At 42.4% G+C, this 26,674-nt stretch overlaps 1 protein-coding gene across 1 annotated transcript; it reads right to left on the bottom strand.

The window, feature by feature from the left end:
• Positions 1–741: 741 nt before the first annotated feature.
• LOC148347917 (liprin-alpha-3-like) lies at positions 742–26,558 on the bottom strand. Its single transcript, XM_088323154.1, has 31 exons — positions 26,377–26,558; positions 21,014–21,727; positions 15,575–15,676; positions 14,456–14,620; positions 14,300–14,374; positions 14,141–14,200; positions 13,862–13,990; positions 12,491–12,583; positions 10,885–10,937; positions 10,526–10,754; positions 10,317–10,400; positions 8,581–8,712; positions 8,443–8,505; positions 8,247–8,326; positions 7,923–8,109; positions 7,656–7,846; positions 7,319–7,562; positions 7,089–7,228; positions 6,847–6,995; positions 6,677–6,773; positions 6,515–6,596; positions 6,242–6,442; positions 6,103–6,165; positions 4,968–4,994; positions 4,722–4,897; positions 4,549–4,646; positions 4,293–4,468; positions 4,144–4,212; positions 3,071–3,233; positions 1,725–1,794; positions 742–1,648 (listed from the first exon to the last, which is right to left on the bottom strand). The coding sequence occupies exons 2-30, from the start codon at positions 21,362–21,364 to the stop codon at positions 1,742–1,744; spliced, it is 3,732 nt and encodes a 1,243-aa protein (XP_088179280.1). The 5' UTR covers positions 21,365–21,727; positions 26,377–26,558; the 3' UTR covers positions 742–1,648; positions 1,725–1,741.
• Positions 26,559–26,674: the final 116 nt, after the last annotated feature.

Here is a 26,674-nt window from a genome sequence, read left to right as displayed (position 1 = left end):
TTCAACCAATCTGTGTTTTTATTTGAACAAATTCTAACCTGATTCAAATAAGTGTGGAGAAAAAGAATCAGAATTATTGTCCTGCAAACGAATGGCTCTCGAGATTTGTACCTCTTTCAAGTTCTGGAGTTTTAAATGCAAAGTTTTTATGCTCAGTCCCGAGAAGTATTAGTGTCTTCTTGGTGACGTTATGCTACCGTTGTTAAAGAGATTTCCCGAAAAGTTGAGAAGACAGATTTAAGACCATTGACGTCATCACAAAAGTGTATACTAACTCGTCCAATAAAACGTTATGTCACTACTGTTTAGGTCATTCAACTATGACTAATTACTCATAATATTTGTCTAATAATATTACTGTTTGGCTTCCTGCCCTGATCAATTGTTTAAAACAAAGTACTTTAATAGTAGAAGAAAATAATCAGGTCAGTTCTCATGACTTACTATAAGAAAGACACGGGCAAAAAATGGCATCCATGAGAGAGTTCCCAGGCCAGGTGGTGGTATTGTGGTGGTGTTGGGGCTCTAGATTACTTTACAACACAGTCACTGTTTCATGATAATCAAAAGGGATTCTGAATAAATTTCACCGACATAATCAAGAGAAAAAATATAATACTGCGGTAGGCTACAATGTGTACAAGTCTGTCTCTTTAGCAAGATGGCTGACATTAAGAGCAAGTGAGTAATATGCTATCTGAAATTTGAAGTCAAAAAGCACTCAAATAACTTTCAGAAACGTCAAACAGGTTTGTTTTTTTAATTACAGCTTTTACAATCATGATCATTATTGTACCGTCTTCAGTTACCATCACGATTCTTCAGTAATGTCGACTTAAACCAGGAGACAATTTGTTTTTCCAAAATGTACACACACAAGTAGCATATCTTGACTGTCCATCATTTAAAAACATATTTCTTATTGTTAAGCTAAAACAAAATTACGATCCAACTTAAAATTAAGTATGAAATAACCATATCCTTGACACTCATACATACTGTACATACATACAATAGCAATTGTCATAAAAAATGATCAAAGTAAAATACACACATTTTACAAAGATAACATACCGGCTTGCACATCATTAGATGATCGAGGTTCACTTTAAAATGGTTGATTTTGGCATGCACATGAACACAAATGCGATATCTCTCGTTTTCCAGTTTTCACGTGTCATAAAGCACTTAGCTTTCTGTTGAATTTGAATTATTGTGTTGTGCCTCTTGCTTAGTTGGTATGGCTTCAGAACATACATGTCACCATCAAAACGTTCTGAACTTTGATGTCACTAAGAGGTCCTTATGTTTAATTAAATGGTCTTCCTTCCAGCTCAAGGAATGTAATTAGGTTTCTGAACAAGGGTGTATCTCCTCCCACAAAACTAGAAATTCAACCCGTCAGTATTGCCTTGCACGCTCTAAAACCGAAGTCGAATTCACGATAGACGTCGGCCATTTTCTACAGAATCAAACAGCGTCATGCCACAACAATGGATTGAGTGAGAAAGACAGAGATGATTAAAAAGGCATCCATTCAATAGAATATATTTGGACCTCATTCACTCAGTCTTTGACTTCAACGTGAGTTGTCACTTCCTGGCTTAGGATTTGTGTCATTTTCTTGAGTCTGCGTGGCCGTTGAGGTCTGCAATAAGATCAAGGACGCACTTGTGACTTACCAAGTAAGGTTAGCTTCTTGTTGCTGATGTTTAATGACTCACCAGGATGTGCTTTTTCCTTAGCAAGAGTATGTTCTCACAGACGCCGACTCCACTCGTTGACCTGAGGACACTAACCAGAGGAGAATCATGTTGTTACTATTTGGCTCGTTGCTAAAACGGTCATTTAAGCCAGCAGTTTGAATTGCCAGAATTAGACTGAATATACTTTTTTTCCAACTGAGACCCCTGGGTTCTAGCATTAGTATCGTCACATGCTGCTGCCCGACAATGCCCTAGGTTGGGCCCATCTCTGAAGATCGAGATGACGCTTTAGAACGGAGAACAACAGTGACTAGATGGTGAAAAACGGCCTGGAGAGACATGGGCTTACCCAAGACACACCACAGGAAGTGGTGCCTTGATGAGGCTGGTAGTTAAGGGATCCGTGAACCGTGATCAATCCTTTACTTTTCTTTCCATAGGATGCCGATAATGATTTGATGACAAAAAGAAAACGGCATACTATATTTTTGTATGAAAAAAGGCCTAAAAATATAATATTGATTTTTTTTTTTTGGGGGGGTGATTCTTTATATTTTTATATTTTGACTGTTGCGTATTATTCATTTATGTTGATCAGAGACTGACGACACTTTTTTATACTTGTTTCTGTCTTTTATTTTTAGATTTTTTTTCAATCATGAAATAAACAAAATTGAATTTTAATGAAAGTATTTGAACGTGGCAGTAACAAGTTTCATAGTTAAAAAGGCTAGGTTGACTTTTGTTTGTGTGCTTGGACAAATTTATTCATTGTTTTTCATTTATGACAGGCATGTTTTCAGAAACTTTGTGAATCATTATTATTCTACTACCAAATTGTATACCAATATGTTCCCACTTTAAATAATTAATTAGTAATTTTAACTAATATACATTCATTTTATTTAATGTCGCTGTGATGGAGCCAAACGCAGAAAGCTGGAAGCAAGGTGCTCAAAAACAATGGCATTTAATCACAAAATAATCAACAAAGTAACAACTAAACGAACCATACCAGAAAACAAAACAAAAAACAACTCAAAGACAAGGATTCAACTGGAAAAAGTGATTGGATAGTGAAATTAATGAATCTCCAAAATGTCCTTACAAGTGCTCTCTGGTAGAAAGGGGCCCACTGACCCCAGCAGTTGCTGGGATTATTTCTACTTCAAACACGCCATACTTTACTTTTTAATAAGCCTCATTATTGTATAAGCCGCATGGTTCAAAACCTAGTATAGTTTGGGTTTACAGTAACTCAATCAGCCTACCAAAATATGCGAAAATCTTCTCAATTTACCGTGCCAGCCCATTTTAAAACCATCCTAAAAAATAGGTTCACACTTGATCTAAAATCTCCCTACCTTCACTCTGGACCTTCCTCAGGGTGACAGAAGGAGTGGAGATCGCAGAGGCTCGGAAGTTGGCCGGTAAAGTTTCCGACGAGTCGGCGGTGACTCCTCGAAGGTCTTTCTCCCGGAACATCTTTCTCCACGACGGTGAGCGCGTGAAGGTTTTTGTCCCGTCCTACCAAAGACACAATCTGGTCATCAGAAGTGGCTTGGGTAGCCAAAGAACTGCTACTTCCTAATAATACGACTCAAGTAGAAGGAAAAAGTAATCATACAAATAATGACTTGAGTAAAAGTATAAAAGTACTCAAGTACTGAGTAACTGTGGCAACGCTTTATTAATTTCACTTTTTAAACTACCAAAGTCCATCAAATCAACAATTAATCACAAGTCTGTGCCAGTGTCAGTCTGAGTACTTTGTGGATGAACCCTCAGTTGATAAAATTATATATATATATATATATGTGTTTTATATATGTATGTGTGTTAATGAGACTATATGTGTAAATTGATGTGAGGCTACTGCTATATACACTGCACATTCCTAGCCCTGCTCACAAGTGCCACTTGGTGGTTGTTTGGTTCACTCGTCAAATCTGAATCAAAGAAAGGAGGTCTATGACAAAATAAATGCTCTTTAGCAGAGACAGACGGACATGTACTATCATGGAGGAGATTTAAGTAGCCTAATGTAGCAGAAAGAGAGTACAGTTTCTTCTTCACAAATCTATTCAAGTAAAACGTAAAAAGTATGATTTAAAATGACTCCTAGAAGTACATAATGTCCCGAAACTCACTCAAGTAAATGTAACGGTGTAAATGTAACTAATGGCTACCCAGCTCTGGTGGTAACGGAAGTCGTTATGTGTAACAACCGCCTCTATTACACCGGGGGTCGGATTAAGTGATGTTTGTTGTGACAATGCGTTATCGGTGGTTGAATTTTGCACGCTGTGGTTAGGCGATTAGCAGTGATGTGAACAAGGTACACCAAGGGTAAGCCTTAGAGTTCTTTTGCCCCCAGAAGAAAGGAGGTATCGAAAGTCAACGCTTTTGTTTCAACTGATTGTTCTAGTGGCAATACCTCGTCTGGCCTCCTCTCTGTTCCCATGGAGATCAGAGCATTGTATTCCTTTTCCAAGAGTTGTCTTGTCTGAAAAGCAAAAAGATGAGACGGTCGCACCGTTTAGGCACTCGAGGCAGCATAGCTGAAATTGCAGGATTGGCCAATACCTGTGTGTTCTGATTGGGTATTTGGAGAAGAAGGGCCAAGTCGGTGTAGTCGAAGGTGTCGTCGAGAGCAAGCAAGGCCCCGTGAACGCCGCTTTCCAACAGGTTGTCCGCAAACTCTTTGAGACCGATGGATTGCACCCAACACATGACTCGCTCATTGGACCATACCATTACGTCTAGAGACAGGCACACATTGAAGAATGGAACAGATGTTGTCTTTGAAATGAGTTTTCTTTTTAAAGAAAGGTGAAAAGACCTTGGTTCTGATGCTGACTCTCCTCCCTTCTCCTCTCCAGTTCCTTCCTATCGTAATTCAAGCGCTTCAAGCACATGATCCCATAGTGAAGACTTACCCTGCGGTCATTCGAAGAGTGAGGTGAGGAATCCACAACGAATAATCCGATAATCAATATGCGGCCGGTAAGCTACCTGTGGAAACTGTCCACCATCTTTAGCTGGCCCCGCAACTCTTTTTTGGTGAGGTGATCCAGCATCCGTGCGTCAACCAGCGACTCCATGAAGTAAGAGCGATACTGGGGTAAACCTAGACTGGGCAGCCACTCGTTTCCTACCCACTCATGGTTCATATCACCATAAGCCAAAATCTGTAGGTGCATCGAAAAGTCTCAGTTCCAACATAAGCAGTTTGAATTAAACCTCAAACTTTGAACGTACCTGATCCCAGCTAAACTCTTTTTGCTCCTTATGGTTTCAAGTAGGGAAATGGTGAAAGGCAAAGGGATAGAAAGTTGCACATGTAGGAAAAGTGGATATGTATGTTACGGTGAAAATAATACAAGGAAAGGGAAGGCAGAAGGAGAATTTTTGTTAGTGAGAATTAGATGGAAAAAACACGACATCTGCAAAGATTTTAAGGGAACAGTAAGGGACGGGCGATGCCTAATAAAAAGAAAAAGAAAAAAAACACGTCAAGTCAACAAAAAAAATCTAAATCATTCATGATGTTTTTTTAGGATGATACACATCACAGGTTATAAATGTAACTTTTTGAGGTTATTCAAATAACACGGTAAGTAGCGTCACAAGAATGCCTGTAAACAAACCATAAACGTATCCGTGTGTGGGTATTCATGCAATTTGACTACGCGAACACCAGGTTTGCTATTTTTGTTTCCCAATCCATATTCGAGTAACTCTCTACAAATGAGTGAAACACTCAACATTTAGAGCTTTGCCTATTATTGAGCCAATGTACTTGGGTCATGTATCCATCCAACAAATGATTGTTTTGCATCAACCCCTATACTTCATTCAAACGAATTTCAGTAAATAATCAACCTTAATAATTTAATAACTCAAATGCTTGGGTCAAATTACACCCCAGAAAATAACACATCATTGGGTTGTCCCGTGGGTTCTTTGATTGATTTTATCCCCTTTTCGAGTTATTTCATTGACCAGCTCAAGCTACATTTCACCCAATTCATTGAGTTACGTTCTCTCTGCAATAGTTGTGTCAAATTAATTACCCACAAAACAACACACAAAACTATTAATAAGGGAACATGTTGACACAATTTTGGTTTTCATGTACTTTGCATATTGCCCTATTTTTATTACAGTGTGTATTTTATGTAGCACTATTTGAATACTCTATATCAACACGTTACATTGGGTATTTATGTATTATATTCCTTTTACTTTATTATTGTTTTATTTTCAACACAAGGATACTGCTGCAAGTGTGAATTTCCCTACAGGGATGAATAAAGTATCTATCTATCTATCTACTTTATTTACCATAGTCACCGAATTTGTTTTTGGAAGGACTATAATAAATAAATCTTACTGGTTTTGTGGCAGCAGCGAGTGACTCCATCTCAGCATGTGTCATCCAGATATTACTTGTCGACTGTAGTTAGAGAATTCAAAATGAGTCCTTACTTTCTTCAAAACAAGAGAAAACAAAGTGTTTGAAAAGGTCTTACGGAGCGTGTGCTGGCTGGCGCAGAAGGGCTGGTAAGGGACACCATTTCCTGAATTGCCAGGCGCAGTTTAAGTCTGTGCAGCGGGTTGCTTATGCCAATCTCTCTCTGGATCTCCGTGTCCGAAAGGTTGGCCATAATAGCGCCGCTCTTCACGTTGGCGCGGCAGGCCGCGACGTACCACGCCGGCATCCCAACCCACAACTGTGTAAAGAGCGCGAGAAATTTCCAGGCCATGCAAACCCTTGGTGACAAAGACGGACATGGAAACCATACCTCCAGCCATGTAACGACCGTTGGGCCATCCCAAGAAGCAAAAGCCAAACCCTGACGACAGGCCTCCTCAAGAAGGTCATGCCTGACGAGGGAAGCGGCGCGTTAAAAGCGGATTACGAAATTAAAAATGATAACCCCGTTCGGGGAAAGCGTCAATCTCACTTCTTTTTACTTCGACGGTCTTTTTCTACCGTTCCTGTACCGAGTTTAGCCAGTCCCAACGGGTCTGCTGGACCCAAGTCATCTGACGGTGTTGAGGCTGCGTTGTTTCCAGATACAGTAGTTAGTTGTGTAGAGCAAACGAGATAAACTAAGAGGAAAAAGAGACACACCCAAAGAGGTAGACTCGCGTCCAGGTGCACCGATCCTCCCCTTTTCCTTTTTTCCAAAGAGGCGCCCGATGGACGACTTAATGCTTTTCTTTTTGCTGGCTTTGTGGAGGGAATCCTGGCTCGCAGTGATGGCCCCATCAGCAGACAGACTAAAGATAAAAAAGTAAAAAATAAAGTGCGCTCTCTAGTCCCTAATTGACGGTACCCTTGGCATTTTGTCTGTCGGAGTCCAAATTCCTTACCTGCGAAATTCCCTGTGATCATCGAGGCCTGCTCCCGGGTGAGTGTGTGTCATCCGGTCCAGACGCAGGGCTCGAGGGACAGCAGGAGGGTTGGAATCGATCAATGCGAGTGCACGGCATTCTTCGCCATCTTTGCTGTTCTGCTTTGGGGGAAACATTCCCTCGATTCTAAACGACTGCAATTGCAAATTAATGGTCTCTGTAGAAATGTGAGTGAGCGGGCTTCGTACCTGTCTGTCAGCCTCCCTGGCGGGAGAGTGTGGCAGACGCGGTGTAGAAAGACCAGAGCTAGGTGGCGAGGGAGACGCCAAAGTAGAAGAAGTGATGGACGGGGTCATGTATCCCCGGCCGACACTGTCCCGTCCTCCGAGCGACGAGGGCGGTACGGGGGGCGCGTCCAGGGCCACGCTGCTAACCCTACTCTCAATCTCCTCCGCTCTCAATTCAGTGCTCTCTTTTTCCTCCTGGATTAGCCTAAAAGGACATTAAGGAAGAGCAATTATGAAATCTCCTCAAATAGCACTGGCATTTCCAATCATCCCCTTAGGAGCAATTAAACCTGCATACTTAATCTCCTTGTTGATGGCCTCAAGTTGCTCCTGTAGCATAATGGCTAAAGTCTGTACATCCGTCTGCCCGCTCGGCGATAGCAGTTCCGACCCAAACAGAGTTTCCCTATCGTCTTCGTCATCAGAGCAAACCCCCTCCATGCCCTCAAACCCTGGACCCATCATGGTACCGGCATCCCATTCTCCATACTGGAAGGAGAAAAAGGAAGACTGGAAGCAAGGAGTAATACGACTCGACATCGTCATCTTAGCAAGGGATCTCCACCTTGTTACAGTCGTCCCTAGCTTGCCCCCAGCGGCCGCGATGAGTCCTCCTGACCACAACCCCACCGGAGGAACTGCTGTAGCCTGCCGGGAGGGAGCCCCCTCCCTGAGGGTACCGCAGCTCTGAAGCGCTACCTGGAAGGGATCTTCGAAACAAGGTGGATGGAAGTGAGCTCACGCTGCCCGCCCTATGATCAAACCCAGAATCTTTTGTTATTTCCTCATGAATGACAATGCTACTAGCCACTTGGGGTGATACGTTGTTTATCCCCTAGTGGCTGAGTGCGCTGTAAATCAACACTTTTTATGGTTCATTATGACAAACCTAGAATAAGATGAGCCAGGCCGTCCCCTGAGCTGGTCCAGCTCCAGTTGGATCCGTTCCAGCTCAGCGAGGAGCTGCTCCTGGAATACAGAAGAGGAAGCAGTAGATATCACTTTTTAAATTTAAGTTTTTGTTTTTTTTCAGCTCAAAACCTGGTTAGGATTAGGAAAACAATATTAACATTACAGCTCAATACCTTATTAGCTAGAAGGTCATCCTGGATTTTCTTCATATTGGAGAGTTCTTCTGAGAGAGCATTCTAGAAAATAAACAAGCGCATACATATGAAGGCCTTCTAATGGCCAGAAAACAATAAATGAGTTGTAGACGTTACCTTTTCTTCTAGTGCTGCCATCCTTTCTTTAAGATGAAGCTGAAGTCTCTCATTAGATTCAGACAGAAGTTTGTCGACAGTATCCGAGAGTCGTTTGTTGTGTTCGTCATTCATTTTTTCTCTCTGCCTCGCCTAATTGGATCAATTACATGTTGCACGTTATTTGATGTGTCCCATGTTTGGCTTATTGATGGTTTTGATGAAAAAGAAAGCTCTGAAACCAAATGCCAGCGTGTAGAAATTTCACCGATATTTAAAATGGTACAAACTGGAAATGTCCAAGTTATTATAAACAGAAGAGGTGGCTATTATTATTAAATAGAAGAAATTGTGTGCTGAGACCTCTGGACGATTTGGTAAGCTGAAAATTTGTGAGGGTCGACTATTCAGCCTCGCATTCTTTGAACAGTCTTTTCATAAATTCACCCTCCGTGGAAGGTTTGCAATGCTTGTCCATCCTGACCTTGCACTTGAAACATTAAATTTGACTCGCAGGATCTTGCAAAAAAACGCTTCTGTGCTGTTTAAACAGCTTCCAGTTACTTCACCTTTTCACACAAACCCTTTACAGTTCACTTTTTGTAGTCAGCATGTTTTGGCAGAGCCTCTTGATATTCTATTCTTTGAAAACAGCAAAAATGTTACATTACGCCCCAACCAAGATCCCTGTCCCTCCTCCTCGTTCCTGGGTCAGCCTTGAACATCGACCAGCTCAGGTGGGAAGAGTTGCAATCAGTGCAGAAGCCAATCCATGTTCCTCCCAATTCCGGTCTCCCACAACTGCACCTCAAAAATTTCAACAAATCCTTTCTTTTGGCATCTGTCTTTGATTCCGTTCTTTGGGTACCTAGCACATTTGGCAACGTATTCTGGTCAAACCCTACAACACAGTCTTTTGACAAGTTCTTGCCGTTGTTTCGTAATTCCGCTGAAATATAATACTTTTTTCACATGTCCTGGAAGCAGCAGCCATCACAGTCAACTTTCCTTTTCTTTTTTACAGTCATCATGTTGGAAATGGGGTGGGCTAAACTTCTCAAAGGTGGCCAAAGGGCTAGTACCGTCATCAGGTGAAGTGGGGACTTTTTTTAACCTATAAATTCATCTCATACTGGGGTTTACATTACTGGCGGGCCACATATTATTTTTATGGCAGAGGCCGCGTGCCAGGAAATATTTGATCACAGGAAGAGTCAGGCCCCCAGGCTGGATTTTGGATATGGCTGCACTAACATCAATAGTTACTTTTTCATCCAATACTCCATCCATCCATTATCTGCACCTCTTATCCTCAGTAGGGTCGCGGGGGTGCTGGAGTCCATCCCAGCTATCTTCGGGCAGTGGGCAGGGGACACCTTGAACTGGTTGCCTGCCAGTCGCAGGGCACACAGGGACAGACAGTTCGCTCGCTCATTCCCACCTAGGAACAATTTGGACCGGCCTATCCACCTGAAATGCATGTCTTTGGAATGTGGGAGGAAACCGGAGTGCCCGGAGTAAACCCAACCAAGCATGGGGAGAACATGCAAACTCCACACAGGAAGGCTGGTAGCTGGATTTGAACCCATGACCTCAGAACTGTGCTGCACACACGCTAACCACTGCGTCGCCGTGCCGCCCTCATCCAATACTCGTTTTTGTATAAATATAATTACGTATATCGGATGAATTTGAATACAGATATGTACTTGAACAACATATATAGTGAAAAAGTACAGAAGGTACGTCATATTTACCCTCTGTAGTTCTTGATTCTTCTCTTCAAGTTGAGCTTCCATTTGGCGTAGCCGCTCCTCAAAATTACCGTGGCGCTCTTCTGCCTACAAAAGTAAATTTCATTTAGACAATTGTTCCTCTAAAATTGGGGAACCCCCACCGAAAGTTGCAAGACTGACAAAAGCAATGGCAAAATCTCAGCACTTTGGAGGTAACGTTTGTTCTTCACCTTGTTGAGCGCCGCAACCCTTTGAGCCAGCTGCGCTTCAATCTCAGGCAGGGTCTCGGCTCTTTGCAGGGTTTGCTGAAGTTTCTGCTTAGCTTCATCCAGACGCTCTTGCAGTTGTCGGTTCTTCTCTTCACTTTGCCTGTGGAGGGACTCTTTGCTGGCCAGCTCGTTTTCCAGTTTGTCCTTGATGTCGTGGAGGGAAGTGGCCTCCCTCTGGGCACTTAGGTACCTGCGCATTACATCAAATACCGGTAATTCCATTTTGAAGACACAATCATTAAGAAGTTGTGAGTTTTTCAGTTAGACACTCAAATGTAGGATGTATAGTTGACTAAAAATGTTTGGTCAATGATGGTAACCTGCGCTCTAGTGTCGTAATCCTTTCCTCCATGTCTTCTCTTTGGCAAAGGGCCTGAAAGAAGAAAAGATTTATTAAAATCGTGCTTGTATGCAATGTTCCCGCTAAGCTGCGCGCGTGCGCACTGTCCGCACATTCTCAGCGCACAAGAAAATCTATCCAGCGCAATGTTCCCTCTAAGCTGCATGTGTGCGCAATTGTGCGCTACCCAGAGCTTTTCCGCGCACAAGAAAATCTAGCCTGCTCACAAAAATCAGGGCTCGAAATTGCTCATTAAAAAGCGAATTAAGTCAAAGTTACAGTGCATAAAGGTAAATTTACACGGGTTCCCCTGACGCTGTGTTCTAAATGCGGTATTTGGAAGTCCTTGTCACAGTAGAACGAAGTTGAGTCAAGTCAGTAGAGTTTTTCGAGAACCGGCTTCTTCGGCTCGGCTCACTAAAAGGAACCGGCTCTTTCGGGTCCTAAGCGGCTCTTCAGGTTGTTTTTGCTTCTTTCATCCCTATATGACCAAATATTATGTAAAATTATGCAAAAAAAATGACTTAAAGGGGGGGAGGGGATAGAGCAAATCAGAAAAAAAATACCAAAATGAAAAAGTAGTGAAAAGCTGAGAAAAAAGAAACAAAAGGAAGAGAAATAAGAAGGAAAAAAACTGGAAAAAAGAAAAAAAGGAAACAAAGGAAAAAAGTAAATAGAGAACAAAAAGAAAAAGTAACAGCTAGGGAAAAAAACACAATGAGATTTTTTTTAAAGGAACTAAAAAAAATAGAAAAAAAACAGGGAAAAAGAAGAAAAAGTTTGTGTTGCAGTCAAATAATTTCTAATGATATCAAGTCAATCTGGTTGCCAACATTGTACTTCCACTAAAAAATGTAATTAAATACAGTTCTGTATCGTGCAACCGACTCAATAAGCCCCTAAAATGTTAGTATTATGCGACAAAAGATACCAGGAAAAAAAAGAAATGGAAATCTTATGAAATAATTTTTGTAAACCAAGAAAAAAAAGAAATGGAAATCCTGTGAAAGAATTGTTGTAAAAACAAATGACGTTTGTAGGCCGTACAACCTTTGCAATAGTACATGAGTCAATTCATTCAAAAGTGAAAAGATTTTGCATTGCCGTAAACTCAGCAAAATGTAACGTGATGTCAAGTTTTGTTCATGTTTGATAATGATTTAGTTGCCACACTTGGGATTGCTGTTGCTCACTGTTGTTTCAAGCGTTGCTCACCGACTTTGTGTGAACACTCAGACCCGTAAGGAAAATTACAGGGAACATTGCTTGTATGTCACAATCAATTTATACATTTCCTACAACATGAATTTAGAAAATGGCACATGACACCACATTTATTTGGTGGTTTAATTCGACACCTTGTAGGTTCTGCAAAACCCTCACGTACCACAAGTGCAAAAAATCAAGCTATTAAAAATCCCTTTGTTTGGCATTTTCAGAAAGAAACATGCCACACATACAATACTTCCAAAGGTGAATACAACCCACAGTAGCTCTTGCTTTATGCTATCGACAAACTGCCAAAGCATTTTGTCCCGATGTACATTAAGATCCTGAGGGTTTTGGCCAGACCCGGCCCAACAGACCTCTTTGACTTCCCGTTGGAGCTTGTGATTGGCCTCCTCCGACTTTGTCACTTCCCTCCTGGCGGCAGCAAGCTGTTCTTCTATTTCGCCAACCTGACGGGATGCCGCAAATGGACACATAATAAATATGAGACAGTGTTGAATTCCACGCCACTGATTTTTAAATAAATGAGTGATTCATTACAGGCAGCCAGTGTCATAAAATAAATGAGACAACAAGAAGGGCATGCTTAGATTATTAATCTGGGAAGGGGTATTTGTTTATTAGGCTGTTTAGACTGTTTATTCATACTATATGGAAATCAAAAATAAATACTATTGTTATGTCAGTTTTTGTGACATTTTGGTGGAAATATGGTCCGCAAATGTTTTGTGTCCTATTTTGCCCCTTTTGCCTTGCCTTAGCCAGCAGGAAAAATCCGTATATATTTATAGCTGAAAAGGTTGACAATGGTTACAAACTTGTTCTTGACTTTGAGATATATAAATCAAAGCCAAAATAATCTTATATTAGGAATCTTATTATCACCAAGTGCAAATTCCCAGATGTAAAAATCTCATTCATTGCCTTTAAGTGTGAAGTAAAACGGTACATATTGTCTATAAAGCTTTCCACTAACCAAAAAGCCACTCAAACTCACCAAATTTTGGTTTTGTTATGTAACATGTCCGTCCCCCTACAGCATGTTTATTTATTTATATTTTCTTTCCATTTGGATTGTTTGTTCAGGTTGTCTTGCTAAACTTAGCAGTGAGCAGCAATGCACCAATCTAAGCGACCAGGCACAAATGGAGACTGGCCAAAGTAGTGGAAGCATCAACAGCAGCTCTTAGACATGCTGACATTGTGTCCAACAAGGAAGAGAAGGCTTTGGGCTAACGGCTATCGCCCCAGCTTGGAGTAAGGCCACAGCAACCAAATATAGTGGGATGGCGATGGAGGAAATACACTGCCAGGAGGAAGCTGCTGGATGGGCTAAGGCAGTGGACGAAATGGGACAGTGTGGAGAGGAGGAACATGGGGTTGAGCTTTATCATCAGAGCGACATTCGGGGATGAACAAAGTATCTATCTATCTATCTATCTATCTACAATGTCCTTCCAACACATTGAGTGCCCTTTGTCCCATGCCAGACACCCTTAGACACAATCTCACAGGGTGCACAACAGGTCTCCCCCTAGGCGTCACACATGGCGTCACAAAGTCCTAAAGACCCTCAGTCACGACAGACCCTAACAGATAATTTACTAAAATGGCCTAAACTACACAACTGTTTATTTTTTTCATCGAGGATTATATCATTTTAGCCATCTGCTAGAAGAATAACCGTATTCCGAAATGAAAAATAAAACAATGTGATGCCCACTCACCTGCCGGCACATGAGGGCCAGCCGCTCTCTTAGCTGCGAGAGTTCACCTCTTTGACGTTCTATTTCCACTTCCCGTTGTCTTTCCAGCTCGCTGTCTTCCGGGCCAGCGGCGGGACCGTTAGGGAGCCTCTGAAGTTTCAACAATGATTAAAAAAATAAGTGAATGCAAGTCTTGATAACGTCTTGAAATCAAACTAATACCACGTCTACTTTCCTACTTGACATGTGCTTGCTAACACGTAAACATTAACAAAACAGAAAATCTGGACCCTCCCTTACATCTTTCCCGCCGTCCAACCCTTGCTGACGCCTTTTAATTTGGTCTCTTAAAGAGATTACCTAGAAGGAAGGACACAAGGAGGCCAAGAGATAATATACATGAAGAAAAGTTCGTCATGGGGGGATTCTACATGATTTAGTAAAATTACAAATGACTACCTCTTGAGAAGCTGAAGCTAGTTGATCCTCCAACACGGACACCCTCTCGAGGGCCACTCGGAGACGCTCGCGAACCTGCAGGAGAAGACGGGTATGGTGCCAACATGGTCATCGTTTGGTCATTCGGGTTCAGTCATTCTCCGGTGTGACAAGAACCTTCTCATCCAGAGCTTTGTGGTGCTCAAAGAGAGACTTGAGGGCCTTGAGAACTTCCACCTCACTGGAGACCCCTGCTGGGGATTGGGCTTGCCTCTTGACGACCGTCATCCTCAGACTGCGCTCGTGACGGGACACCAGACATTCCAGGTGCTCCAGTAGCAACTGACGGAGTGGAGAAGAAAAAAACACATTCTGTTTAGGATAGCAACAAAGATGGTTCAAAGTAATGGAGTGTTCTACCCATGTTTGACCATCATTATATATATATATATATATATATATATATATATACCGCAGCCATATCCCCCTGGTGGGAGTCATTTGTGACTCTTTTTGGGAGATTGATACAGAGGAGGGGATTCCCAGCCCCCTCGCTCAACCAACTGAGGTGTTGGGAGTCATTAGGTGAGCAAACCCCCCAATTCCAACCCCTAATGCTGAACGCCAAGCAGGGAGGCAACGGGTACCAATGTTTAAGTCTTAGGTATGACTCGGCCGAGGCTTGAACCACAACCTCCCAGTCTCGGGGAGGGCGCCATACCCCCAAGGCCACCGAGCAAACCACAAACAAACCTAATGTATTATTATTATTGGGGCGGCATTGGCTTAGGAGGTCACATTTGATTCCCGGCTCCTCCGAGTTATATGTTGAAGTGTCCTTGAGCAAGACACTGAATCCCTAATGCCCCCGATAGTAGGTAGTTGCCTTGCATGGGTGACGCTGCTATCGGTTAGTGAGTGTGTAAAAGGGAAAAGTGTGAAGGGCATTGTAAAGCGCTTTAGGAGGTCTTCATTGACTTGAAAAGCGCTATAGAAATGCAGACCATTTACATTATTTCATCGATACTGAGGTCTCTTCTCAAGGTTTTTAAAGTTCCCCATGCTGAGGTTTGGAGTTTTTCCTTGCCGGCATGTCGGTTTCAGATCAAGGGAGGGTGTCGTTGTGGCCTGTGCAGTCCTTTGAGATATTTTGTGATTAAGGGTGTCTCTACTGAATGTGACTTGACTTGATAAACGAAATGGAATTAGAGGACAACCTGTCTCATTTGAACCGCGTTGGTTAAAATTGCCCTTTGGGGGCCACCGTAGATTTAAAATGGCCGCTAAAGACCTTACCCGTGTGTTGTTCCTCTCAGCCTTGAGCTCGGCAATCTCCTCCTCCCTCTCCAGTAGCTGCTCCCGGCAAACGTTGAGCTCTTTCGTCAACACGGCAAACTCCTGCGGCACACGAGAGATGCATTCAGGGGCCGTCTAAACAAACACTCCAAACGCTAGGCCGTTTGCAGCTCCCATGTGTATTTTATGGGATGAAAACAACCCAGACCAAACATTCCAATAGAATTCCCATCCTGGTAGATTTACAGAAGACGACCTATAGAGACAAAGCCCAGCTGCATCCAAGAGGAAAGCTGTGAAATGAAACATCATGCTCGTGCAAATTACCGACACACTTTTTGCTTTTGAACAAACGGATGAATTATGTCACGTAGTTGCAGAATGATCGTACACTGAAACTCGCCACTGAGACCCTCCACCCTCCAAATACAAACCCCACTAAGGGCAAGTCTGGATGTGGCCTGCAAGGTTTTCTACAACCCCTGAGATGATCTTGATATGTTATATTATCATCTTTAACTGCATTATACCTCTCCACGAAGAAAGTTTTGTTTATGATGAATAGATTGTTGCACCTTATTGTATTTCAATACAATTATATTTAAAACAAATAGAATTGAGTTGAGAGCATAATAGACAATTACTATTGTATTTTTTAGCCCACTTTTGCTAAAATAGACACTGTACGCTACTGATGGTCCCTGAAGAATAGCAGCTAGCTGACTGAAAAAAAATGAAAATGAATGCACATAATACACCTCAAAAATAATCCTCTCTTAACCATTTCACGTAGCTTTTAGCTTTTTATTTAGCTTTATGGGTCAGCTTTAGTATTATTGTCATCACGATTGCTTGACCAAATTTTTGAGAAAGCGGGGGGCCAGATTTGGTAAGCTGAATATGCGTGATGGCCAACTATTCAGCCTGGCATTTTTTTGAAAAGTTTTTTTCTAAATTCACCCTTCGTCAAAGGTGTGCAGTGCTTGCCGATCAGCGTCGCCACCTTGTAGCTCGCCTTTGTAGCCTTTTTATTTGATTCATGTGGTCTCGTGAAAAAGCACTGTTGTGCCGTTAAAATGGCTTCCAGTTGCTTCACCTTTTCAGTGTTCATGATATCCTTTGAAAACGACCACAGTCACTCAGGCAGACAGTTGTCTAAGATTACTGAAAAAAAAAAAAAAAAATTCTAATTTTCCACTTATCCTTGAAGCGCTGGCCCTCACAGTCAACTTTCCTTTTTTTAAATTTACTGTTGCCATGTTGGAAATGGGGTGGGCTAAAAATTCTCACAGAAAGCCATGGACAGGGTGGCCAAAGGGCTACTGCCCTTATCTGGTGAAAAGTTTTTGGGGGTTTTGTTGTTCAATGTTATTTTATACTGCGGTCATCATTACTGGTGAGCCACATATTCTTGATTTTACGACGGAGACCGCAGTCCAGTAAAAGTTTGATCACAGGCTGTAACTAGCCCCTGGGCCGGGTTTATGACTAGCACAACATTAGCAACCAGCATTGTTTTAGAAACGGACCTCTGGGATGCTCTCACAAGCTTTAAGGTTCATTAGCTACGACTACCGAAATGTTTACAACTAGCATTAGCAGCATATTTTATTTAATAGTGATGTTGTTGGGATTTTAATAACAAGGACATTTTTATTTTTGTGCCCGTTGAAAATTCAGGATGACTGACAAAGCCACCTTGTTGCATTTGCAGCTATGAACCGGAACACCTTGTCTCACCCTGTGCCATAAAACTACTTGTGCGCCATTGAATTATCTTATTCAGCTTACATCAAATCTCCCTATATAGTATTGTAAGAAAAAAAAAATGTCACCTCATTTGTGAAATGATTCTTAGTTAGTCTTTGCGCTTGGAAAGAGAGACAGAAGCGATGGCTGAATGAAAGAGGAGAAAGAAGCCAAATGGAGATGGCTGCAGATGGCGACACAGTGGGTCTTTGGGACTGATGGGCTTCTTTCTGCTTTTGGATGAATCTCAGATTCTCAGTTGGCCCTCCTTGTTCTTTTTTCTCATTTTTCCATCTTTTTTTTTTTTTAATGTGAGCTCAAGCGTAATACGCTCCAATACCTCTGATAAAAGGAAGACAGTAAAAATTGCATTTATACATTGTAAAGGCAATTAAAGATGTGATTACATAATCAAATTATTAGAGTGGAAAAAGGTCTTCAAGAGGCAGATTTTACAGCCATCAATGATGGCCTTGAGTATTGCAGTCATTTGGGTGGATGTTATATACTGTATTTATGTTTTGCATTTGCGCGCTTTGATCATATAAGTCCAGTGTTTTTCAAGCAATGTGCCACAAGAATGTGCGGATCTTAGATTTGTAGAAAAAGCATGCCATTGCTCAATATTGTTGCTTTTTTCAAGTGATCAGCCGAGTAACTCCAACATTCATCTACTGTATATTGATATTTTTCAGCAGATAGCCTTTTTCTTTTGTAATATCTCCTTACGAGGTAGTACAGTATGCCGGGCTTGTACACATTTTTGGGCGAAATTCAATCCCTTTTTGTGGACTTTCAAAGCCAATTTTCCGTTTTTTCCGGAGCCATTAAAAGAAGAAACCTTGCGCCGATAAAAAGAACAGGAGCCTAAACCTTAGTTTCAAACCCTAACTCCAGCCCCACCTGTATTTTATAATCCTAAAATCGTTTTTAATCCCTAACTTGCATCTCAAACCCTAGCCCTACATCCAACCTTAGGTGTAATCATAGCCTTAATTCTGTTTCAAACTGTAACTCTAGCTCTAAACCCATTTTGGAAGCCTGCATTTAGTTTAGAACCCTAATATGTAGCTCAAATCCTAGTTCCTTACCCTACACTTTCACCTAACTCTAGCTGTAACCCTAGCCCAAACTCTATTTCAGAACCCTAAAATTCAGTTTAATACCCTAATAAGGAGCCTAAACTTAAGTCTCCAACCCTAGCCCCAATCCTATTTTAACATAAAACAAGTTTAAAATCCTTATTTGAAGCCCAAACCCTAGCCCAACACCTCACTTAAGACACATGGTAATAATTTCAAGCATTTACGAGCACTTCTCCTAAAATCCAAGTGGTTTTGAAACCTTGAAAACACAACCTTAAAAAGCAGAAACCCACAATCTGCATTGCAATGTTGGGTTTGGTGGAATGTGAGTGGGATTGCACGTTCATCACCAATTTCTGACATAAGTCTATGCCTTTTCTCTACCAGCTCTTTCGATAAAAGTATTTTGGGGGTTCTTTTTTGTTGTACGGTCAAAGAGAGTAAAATTCTTGCAAATAATTTGCAGATTTTTATTATTGTTTTTACACCCCAAAAACAGAATGAAGTAAAACAAAATTGGTTCCATTGGCAGGAAATATGCGCCCAATTCAAGTGCATGCATGATTTTTTAGAAAAACGTGTGCCTGCGGATTACTTTTCTTAAAAGTAAGAAAAGGACTGTTTCAAACCCAGTCCAAATGCCAACCCAAACCCCCAAAAAGATGCAAAAGGAAGAGTTTATTTGAGCGCGTCTAAGAATTTCACATACTTGCACGCGCAACAAAAGGAACTGCAATGGTGATTTCAAGCAGAAGTAGAATGTTTTGAAATTGCGCACACCACCTTTCAATTTACCGAATTCAACCAAATACTGTTTTGAAACTTGTTACAGTAACGAATGCCAACGTGATACGACGTCTTTGAATCAGTCTACAAGTCTAAGGTGCAAAGCGCTGATTATTTCAGTTCATGTGTTTTAGGATGAAAAAAGCAGAACGAGACGGCAAAGTCAGCACGCCAAAGAGCGCCTCGCGCACAGGCAGATGTCGGAATTGATCCTGGAGGAAAACACGGGCAAATAACACTCATTATTAATCGGCAAATCCTCCCAGTCAACTAAGGAGGATTCCTGGTCTAACAACTATTCATTCAAATTGGGCTTCCACCCTTTCTCACACATTACCCCGATTTGTTTATCGCCTAATTAAAGAATAAGTGAAATCAAAGGTTACGAAAACAAGCCTGCTCTAAGAGTAGATGAAGACGAATTTTAGCATTGGCTCAGCGCGCCACGTTTGCTGCTGCTTGAAGTGTCTCGTGAGCTCACTTCACAGCCAAGTATGAGACTGAGATTGGACACGACAGCAACAGTAACCTCACAGGGTGCCAGCTTCCTTCAGGCGTCAGCACAAAATGTACACCGTTCGCTACACTTGCGGTATTTTGCCAGAGTTATTTCATTTCTCCTTGTGCAAAGAGAATCCATTCAAAAGAATATTATAACGTGGATAAATTGTTTTCACGTATTTGCTGCCTGCGACATCATACTGCAGGAAACATTTTCATTCGGATTCCCTCGCTGTTGAAGTTAAAGCTTTAAAATTGACTACGGAGTCAAAGCAGTAAAAGTTTAATGCTGCCATAATTCCCAAGTCCCCTTTTAATGAGTTTCTCGTGCTGTCAAAGTTAAAGCTATATCTTGACTTGGAGTTAACTCTTGAGATAAAGCAGATTTTGTAGCTTTGCTTCCAGAGTGAACGCTCTTAAGGGCCGTCGCTTCAAACCCAGGGTTGGGTAGGGTTACTTTAACTTGATTACTTTCATTTGATTACTTTCAATTAATTTTGGATTACTTTAATACCAAATATGCTAATAAAAGACAAAAGAAATTAATATGAATAAAATGACTCCATTTTGTGCAGACTTGGGGAGTAACGGAATACACGGAACGGCAAAAATGATGTTGGCAAGCTGTTTGGATTGATTTTCATTTTGTTTCTGTCGCATTTTATGTTAGTTTTGCCGGAGATCAAAGCTAGGAGAGAAAGCTTACTACGTGTTGGGAGTCATCATTTTATTCATATTTAGTTTATTTTGTCTTTTATTAGCATATTTGGTATTGGAGTCATCCAAAAGTCATTGAAAGTAATCAAGTTAAAGTAACCCTACCCAACCCTGTTCAAACCTTTAATGGTGGTTTAGTTCAAGTTAAAGCTATTCTAAAACCATATACCCTTAAAATTGGCTTCTGGTGTTAAAGCTTTAACTTGTTCTCAAGTTACCTTTAAAGCCCCATCTCAGTTAAAGCTTTGGCAAAAACTAAGAGTGGAAATGGCTTCTTCCAAAGAGTCATTTCCAATGTTCCCTCTAAGCTGTGTGCCGGACTGTTTCAGGTCACCAGAAAAGCTATCCTGGTCATTAAAATCACAAGACTTTGTAAATTAAGTAACTAGAATAGAATAGAATATACCTTTATAGTCATTGTTACAAAATGGGTTATCATATTGTGACAACGAAATTGGGCATGACACTCCAGTTTTACACATTCACAGTGAGGTATGAGCCAAGAAGATAAAGGAACATAGAAGATAATTGTACCTAATGACTGTTTATTTTTTTCAGTAAGTAGTGCACTCGATGTGAGCACAGACAAGATGTAACTAACCTGTGGCAGGGCGATGGAAAGTTGCCTCTGAAGAGAATCTTTCTCGTGGCTCAGTTCTCGTAGGCGTAACTGAGCCGTCCCCAGGCTCTCCTGAGTCTCCCTCAAGTTCTCCAGCAGTCGCTCCCTCTCCGTCAGCATGTTGACCATCAGAGACTCCAGGTTGCCCGTGCTACCTCCTTCATCTCCCCCTCCTCGGATCTCCCTTCCGCCAAAGCCCCCTCCTCCTGCTCCCCCCGCTCCCATACCCCCTCCCGGGCCTCCCGACCCGGTCCCGGCAGGAGAGGAGGAGCCGCCTGCCGTGCCGCTTCGCCCATCCTCGGATATGGTGGGCATCACCTCGCACATCATCATGAGACAGGCGAGTGGGCGTCGACTTCAAGAAAATTGTCTCTGGTTTTATGGGTCGTACCTTCAATTATATGATGCTCAAAATGCAATGGAGAAATATAATCCCTTTGCTGACAATATTTCCCATAGTTTATTGCTTCTTTCCCACGCGCCTCTCTTCAGGGTTCATTTTTTTGTCAGCGTGTTCTTCAGATCTGCACGGTGAGGGATCAGAATGCTTCTGAGCTGTTTCTACGGAGAAGCCATTCTGCGAATGGGCAGCGGGCCCATTCGAGGAGATCCTCTGCAGAAGGTTTGGGCTGGAGGCAGGGATGTGCTCCTTGAAGGTGTCCACAAGGTAGTACTTCTCACAACAGTGTACAATAGCTGCAAAAGAAGAACATGTATCGTGTTAGACATTTCTAACATGACTTGAATACATGTGTGCTTTGCATCCTATCAGCAGATGTCTGGTGAATTGTCAGCTATTCCCCCCCACTGCATATATTTTGCCCTAGGGTTTACTGCTGTGGCCTTTTTAGAGTGCCCCATTCTTTGCCACGGGTGCACGTCATGCACAGAAGACAAAACGGTAAAGAGGTGATGAATTATGACTTCCTTTTTTTCTGACTGATACAGAATCCAAGGAAGTCACACTTTGTATACTTACATACTAAGTATGCAGTATCCCCCTTCTAGTATTTTCAGGCACTGCAAAAATAAATTTTAGGTTAATTTTAAAATATATTTCTTATATTTCTTTCTTCTACTTTTTCTTTCTTTCTAATATTTATTCATCATCAACCATTTACCAAAGCAAATCATTTTTGTAGTGTACCCAAGTGAAATTTGACAATAAACAAATATATATTGTTATATTTAGCCATTATTGTCCAGCTGCTTAGAATGAGAGGGGTGCTAGGGACCATATATTTTTCATATAATAAATATATTTTAAATCAAAAATAAAAAACTACTTTTTAAAAAAATATATGTGTATTAAAACATTTTTTCAGTTTATTATTTTAATGTTCTGCATGTCAAATAGACTCTGCCTTTTTTATGATTGCACACCCATCCATATTTTTTAAACAAAAAAAAAATGGATTGTAAAGATTTTTCTCATGCCAAGGATGATTTCAAGATGCGGAAAAAACACAGAACAGCAGCAATTAATGGCGAAGAGGACCTGAATTAAGACCAGTATTTGGTAATTGCCCATTCTTACATCAAACATTCCCAAAAACGTGTTAACTTGGGGTTTTGCACAAAATCCTAGTGTACTTTATTAAGAAATGTTACTAATATTTTGAAAAAATCCAATCTAGCAGAAGATTACATTTCAATTAGGAAATGAATTATTTACACTGCACCCGTGCACATAATACCGTCTTTAGTTGTTCAACTCTCAGAAGCAGACAGCATGCGCTTCCCCTTTCTCTATGTGCTAAGCTAAGCTAACCCGAGGCCTCATAATATTAGCGGAGGCAATACGTTAGAAAGGTATTGATCTTCCCATTTTCCTCTCGACAAGAAATGAAAAATCTGACGTGAGGCCTTTGAAAATGCCATCTCACTCCACTTATCTTCATTTAATCAGCGTCACTGTTGTGACTTATAGTACTGCATATTGCTCCCCTCTTGAATTTCTTTTCTGGTTCATTACGGCCCTCACGGCCCAAAATGCAATGAATTGCGCATTAATAGAGTACTCTGTGTTATTCAGTCCACAACACCTTATCCGAAAGTGAAGCTTGCTTGTCCTAATGTGCTTCAGCATACCTCAAGCAGACTCATGAAAGTAAAATGGAGTGGTATGGACACAACGATGACGGTAGAAGAACACAGAATTCAAAGGTAAACATTTGCTAGCCATAATACAATTTGATAGCAGTTCTGGGATAGGTAGCCAGTTCAGGTCATGGAAATCTTGTTCAAATCACATGGCCTCCAGTCAGAGTCAGGAAGGGTCAAGCATAATCCAGACCCACATTGAAAGCTATAGGAAGTGTTTGGATGTTCTTATTTTTCTAAAAGTAGCATCTAACTAGATGCCCAAATGTATCCACCTACGTACTTTTGTTCTAGTAGTCATTGCACACTTTCTGTTAATCCTAAAAACTTCCTTTCACCTTCAAATATCACAGTGCCTGTCTGCTATAAAATCTAATTGCTGAAACTGCTTATTCGAACCACCAATATTTATAAAGGAACATCTTGAAAATGACCTGGGGTGCCCACGGTGTCTTTTATATGACTGTCCTACTGAATCAACATTGCATCCAGACCAGAGGTATACAAGACCAGTGTAGAGTGTCCACAGTAGGAGTCGCTCTGTACTACTCATCTTAGATACCCTGTAAAACCTTGCCTTTTGGCGCATCTCGAGATTTTTAAGGACTCAATTGCTTCGCTGGATCGAAATCAGAAGACGGATTCCAAAGATGTCTGAATTGGAAAAAACAATCGGACACTTTCCAGGCTGAAGACCAGTAACAAATTTTGGCAAGTCCGTTCTCAGCAATCCATCGACATCTAAGGGAGGACAGGACAGTTGAGAAAAATGTCTACATTTTGAGGTGAAAAGGAAGCGATTCAACAAGTTGTCTGGAAAAAGCTCGGGCTGTGACATTGAGGATGATTGGCTTCAACGAGAATCTTTTTTTTGGGGGGGGAACAATTGATTACACCATGCAGTATTTTCTCAAACATGCTGAAAACACCCAAAAGCCAGTTTCTGTAGCTGGGGATCGTCGCGCCAAAGACCCCTCCCTTGGCCGCTACCCAGCTCTCTGCGCACCCGACCCCTTTGGCCCCTCCTACAGGTGGTGAGCCCATGGGAAGAGGGTACCACATCGTCCCTTCAGGCTGTGCCCGGCCGGACCCCGTGGGTAAGGGTCCGGCCACCAGGCGCTCGCCAGCGGACCCCACCTCCAGGCAGGCCTGGCTCCAGAAGGGGGCCCCGGTAACCGGCGTCCGGGCGAGGGAAATTCAGGACTAATGTTTTTGCTCGTCATAAGGGGTCTTCTGATCTGCGTTTTGTCTGGCCACTTACCTAGAACCTGTTCTCCATGGGTGACCCTACCAGGGGCTTAAAGCCCCCTGACAACATAGCTCCTAGGATCATTGGGACACACAAACTCCTCCGCCACAATGAGGTAGCAGATCAAGGAGGAGTTCACGAGTGAGGGTAGGATGGAACGGGAGATCGACAGACTGATAGGTGCAGCGTCTGCCGTCATTCGGACCCTGTACCAGTCCGTCGTGGTGAAGAGGGAGCTGTGCCGAAAGGCAACGCTCTCGATCTACCGGTCGATCTACGTTCCTACCCTCACCTATGGTCATGAACTTTGGGTCATGACCGAAAGAACACGATCCCGGATACAAGTGGCCGAAATGAGTTTCCTCCGCAGGGTGTCTGGGTTTTCCCTTAGAGATAAGGTGAGAAGCTCAGTTATCCTGGAGGGACTCTGTGTGGAGCCACTGCTCCTCCGCATTGAGAGGAGCCAGTTGAGGTGGCTCGGGCATCTAATAAGGATGCTTCCTGGACGCCTCCCTTGGGAGGTGTTCCGGGCATGTCCCACCGGCAGGAGGCCCCGGGGGCGACCCAGGACACGCTGGTGAGACTACGTCTCTCGGCTGGCTTGGGAACGCCTCGGGATCCCGTCGGATGAGCTGGAGGAGGTGGCTGGGGATAGAGACGCCTGGGCTTCCCTTTTAAGGCTGCTGCCCCCGCGACCCGACCTCGGATAAGCGGAAGATAATGGATGGATAGATGAATGCTGGAAACACCATCAATTACAACTTAAAAAGCTGTATGGATCCAAGCTAAAACATCTTCATAGTCCAGTTGCCTTGATTTGACCATTGTTGATTAGCTTATCAGAGGTATGGTTACAGACTGATTAGCATGTCCGCTTCATAGTTTAGAGGATACTATCAATTTCAGCTACTGGCCTCCCAAAAAAACATACACGGGAGGTCAATTGACTCGTGATTGTCCATAGGAATGAGTGTGTGGATGAATGGTTGTCCGTCTCTGTGTGCCCTGCGATTGTCGGGCAATCAGTTGATGGTGTCCCCTGCCCACTGCCCGAAGTCAACTGGGACAGACTATAGTGAGGATAAGCAGTTCGGTAGATGAATAAACGAATATTTGTGACCCTAACGACAGAGATTTTACAAACGTGGGCACTTTTGACTGTCCACAAGAACTCAGACTAAGAACTTGGCTCATTGATGCAATGTATATCAAAACGTTTGGAGACATTATATTAGATATTATTGTGGTCGCTGTTGGGAGTTGCAATCTGGAACAGCCTGATAGCAGGTACTACACATGAAAAATAACACCAAACTAGAAGGGATTCTACGAACCCCCTTCAGTCCGCTCGTAATGCTGTTAAAAGAAACCCCCCTTTTCCTCCACCCGCGGGTGAAGAAACGCATCATTGGAATCGATAAGACTGTCGGCAGCTGCTTTGCGGGGATGAAAACACCCGGAACGGAACCAAACACGCCTTTTTTTTCCTTTTTTACACTTGAATTCACGACTATGCGCACTACTAGGGGTTTAAAAATGACAGGTTCGACGATGAAGCCCATCGATTTATGGATAAATCAGGCAACCCCTCGAATGCATTCTTCTAGTAAAACATCCAACCTGTGTGTGGAGGGCTTTAAACATCATTTTAAAGCAAACGGCACACGATAAACGCGTGCTAGAATACGTGACACTTTGCAAGGCTGACCATTAAATACATATACAAATTAAATGTAGCTAATTTTGCACGGGGTGATTTGAAACAGCGACGCTGCCAAGGGCTGAGTCCCCTCCAATCACAATTGCTCTATATTAGCCGCTTATCATTTAAGTAGCTTTGAATGGCCGTTCACACGTAAATAAAGCGCGCACACCTGTCAGTGGTTTTGGTGTGGCGCGTGCACGCGGGCTACCGTCTCTTTGCATTGGCGCGCGTGCACGTGTGCATGCGTCCATTGTTTTTGTGTGTCTCGCTGCAAAGTTGCATCCTTACCATTGCCGTCGTGGTTAATGTCAGTCGTTTCGGCGTGAAATAGTCCCGGGGTGCATTTTTTTCCGTGGGTTGGCGCCCCTCATCCGGATCCGAGAAAAGCCCCACTCTAGTGTGTGTGGATCCCGCCCCCCCCCTCCTCTCTTTCGTTTTTTCCACATGTAAACGACGAAGAAGAGAAGCGGGGAGGGCGAGAGAGTGACGTTACGCCACCTTAGAAACCCCCCCCCCCTTCCAATTCTCTCTGTGGGATTGAAAGGTAATGGGTCTTAGGGAAGCATTCTTTCAGGACTCTCCGCAT

This window comes from Urocampus carinirostris, chromosome 19 (genome assembly GCF_059441175.1).
Source record: "Urocampus carinirostris isolate Australia breed hairy pipefish chromosome 19, RoL_Ucar_1.0, whole genome shotgun sequence".
Lineage (NCBI taxonomy): Eukaryota > Metazoa > Chordata > Actinopteri > Syngnathiformes > Syngnathidae > Urocampus > Urocampus carinirostris.
Note: the sequence above shows the minus strand (reverse complement) of the source record. Positions and strands in the feature narration are given on the sequence as shown.

Bases quoted from the DNA above. Each gene is read 5' to 3' on its own strand.
- LOC148347917 (XM_088323154.1), bottom strand. From the start codon at position 21,364: ATGATGATGTGCGAGGTGATGCCCACCATATCCGAGGATGGGCGAAGC. The intron at 4,469-4,548 runs GTCTTTTCACCT...GCCTGTCTCTAG, and splicing joins GAGTCAGCATCAGAACCAAG to ACGTAATGGTATGGTCCAAT. The intron at 1,795-3,070 runs GTAGGGAGATTT...TCCTCTGGTTAG, and splicing joins GAGGAAGGTCCAGAGTGAAG to TGTCCTCAGGTCAACGAGTG.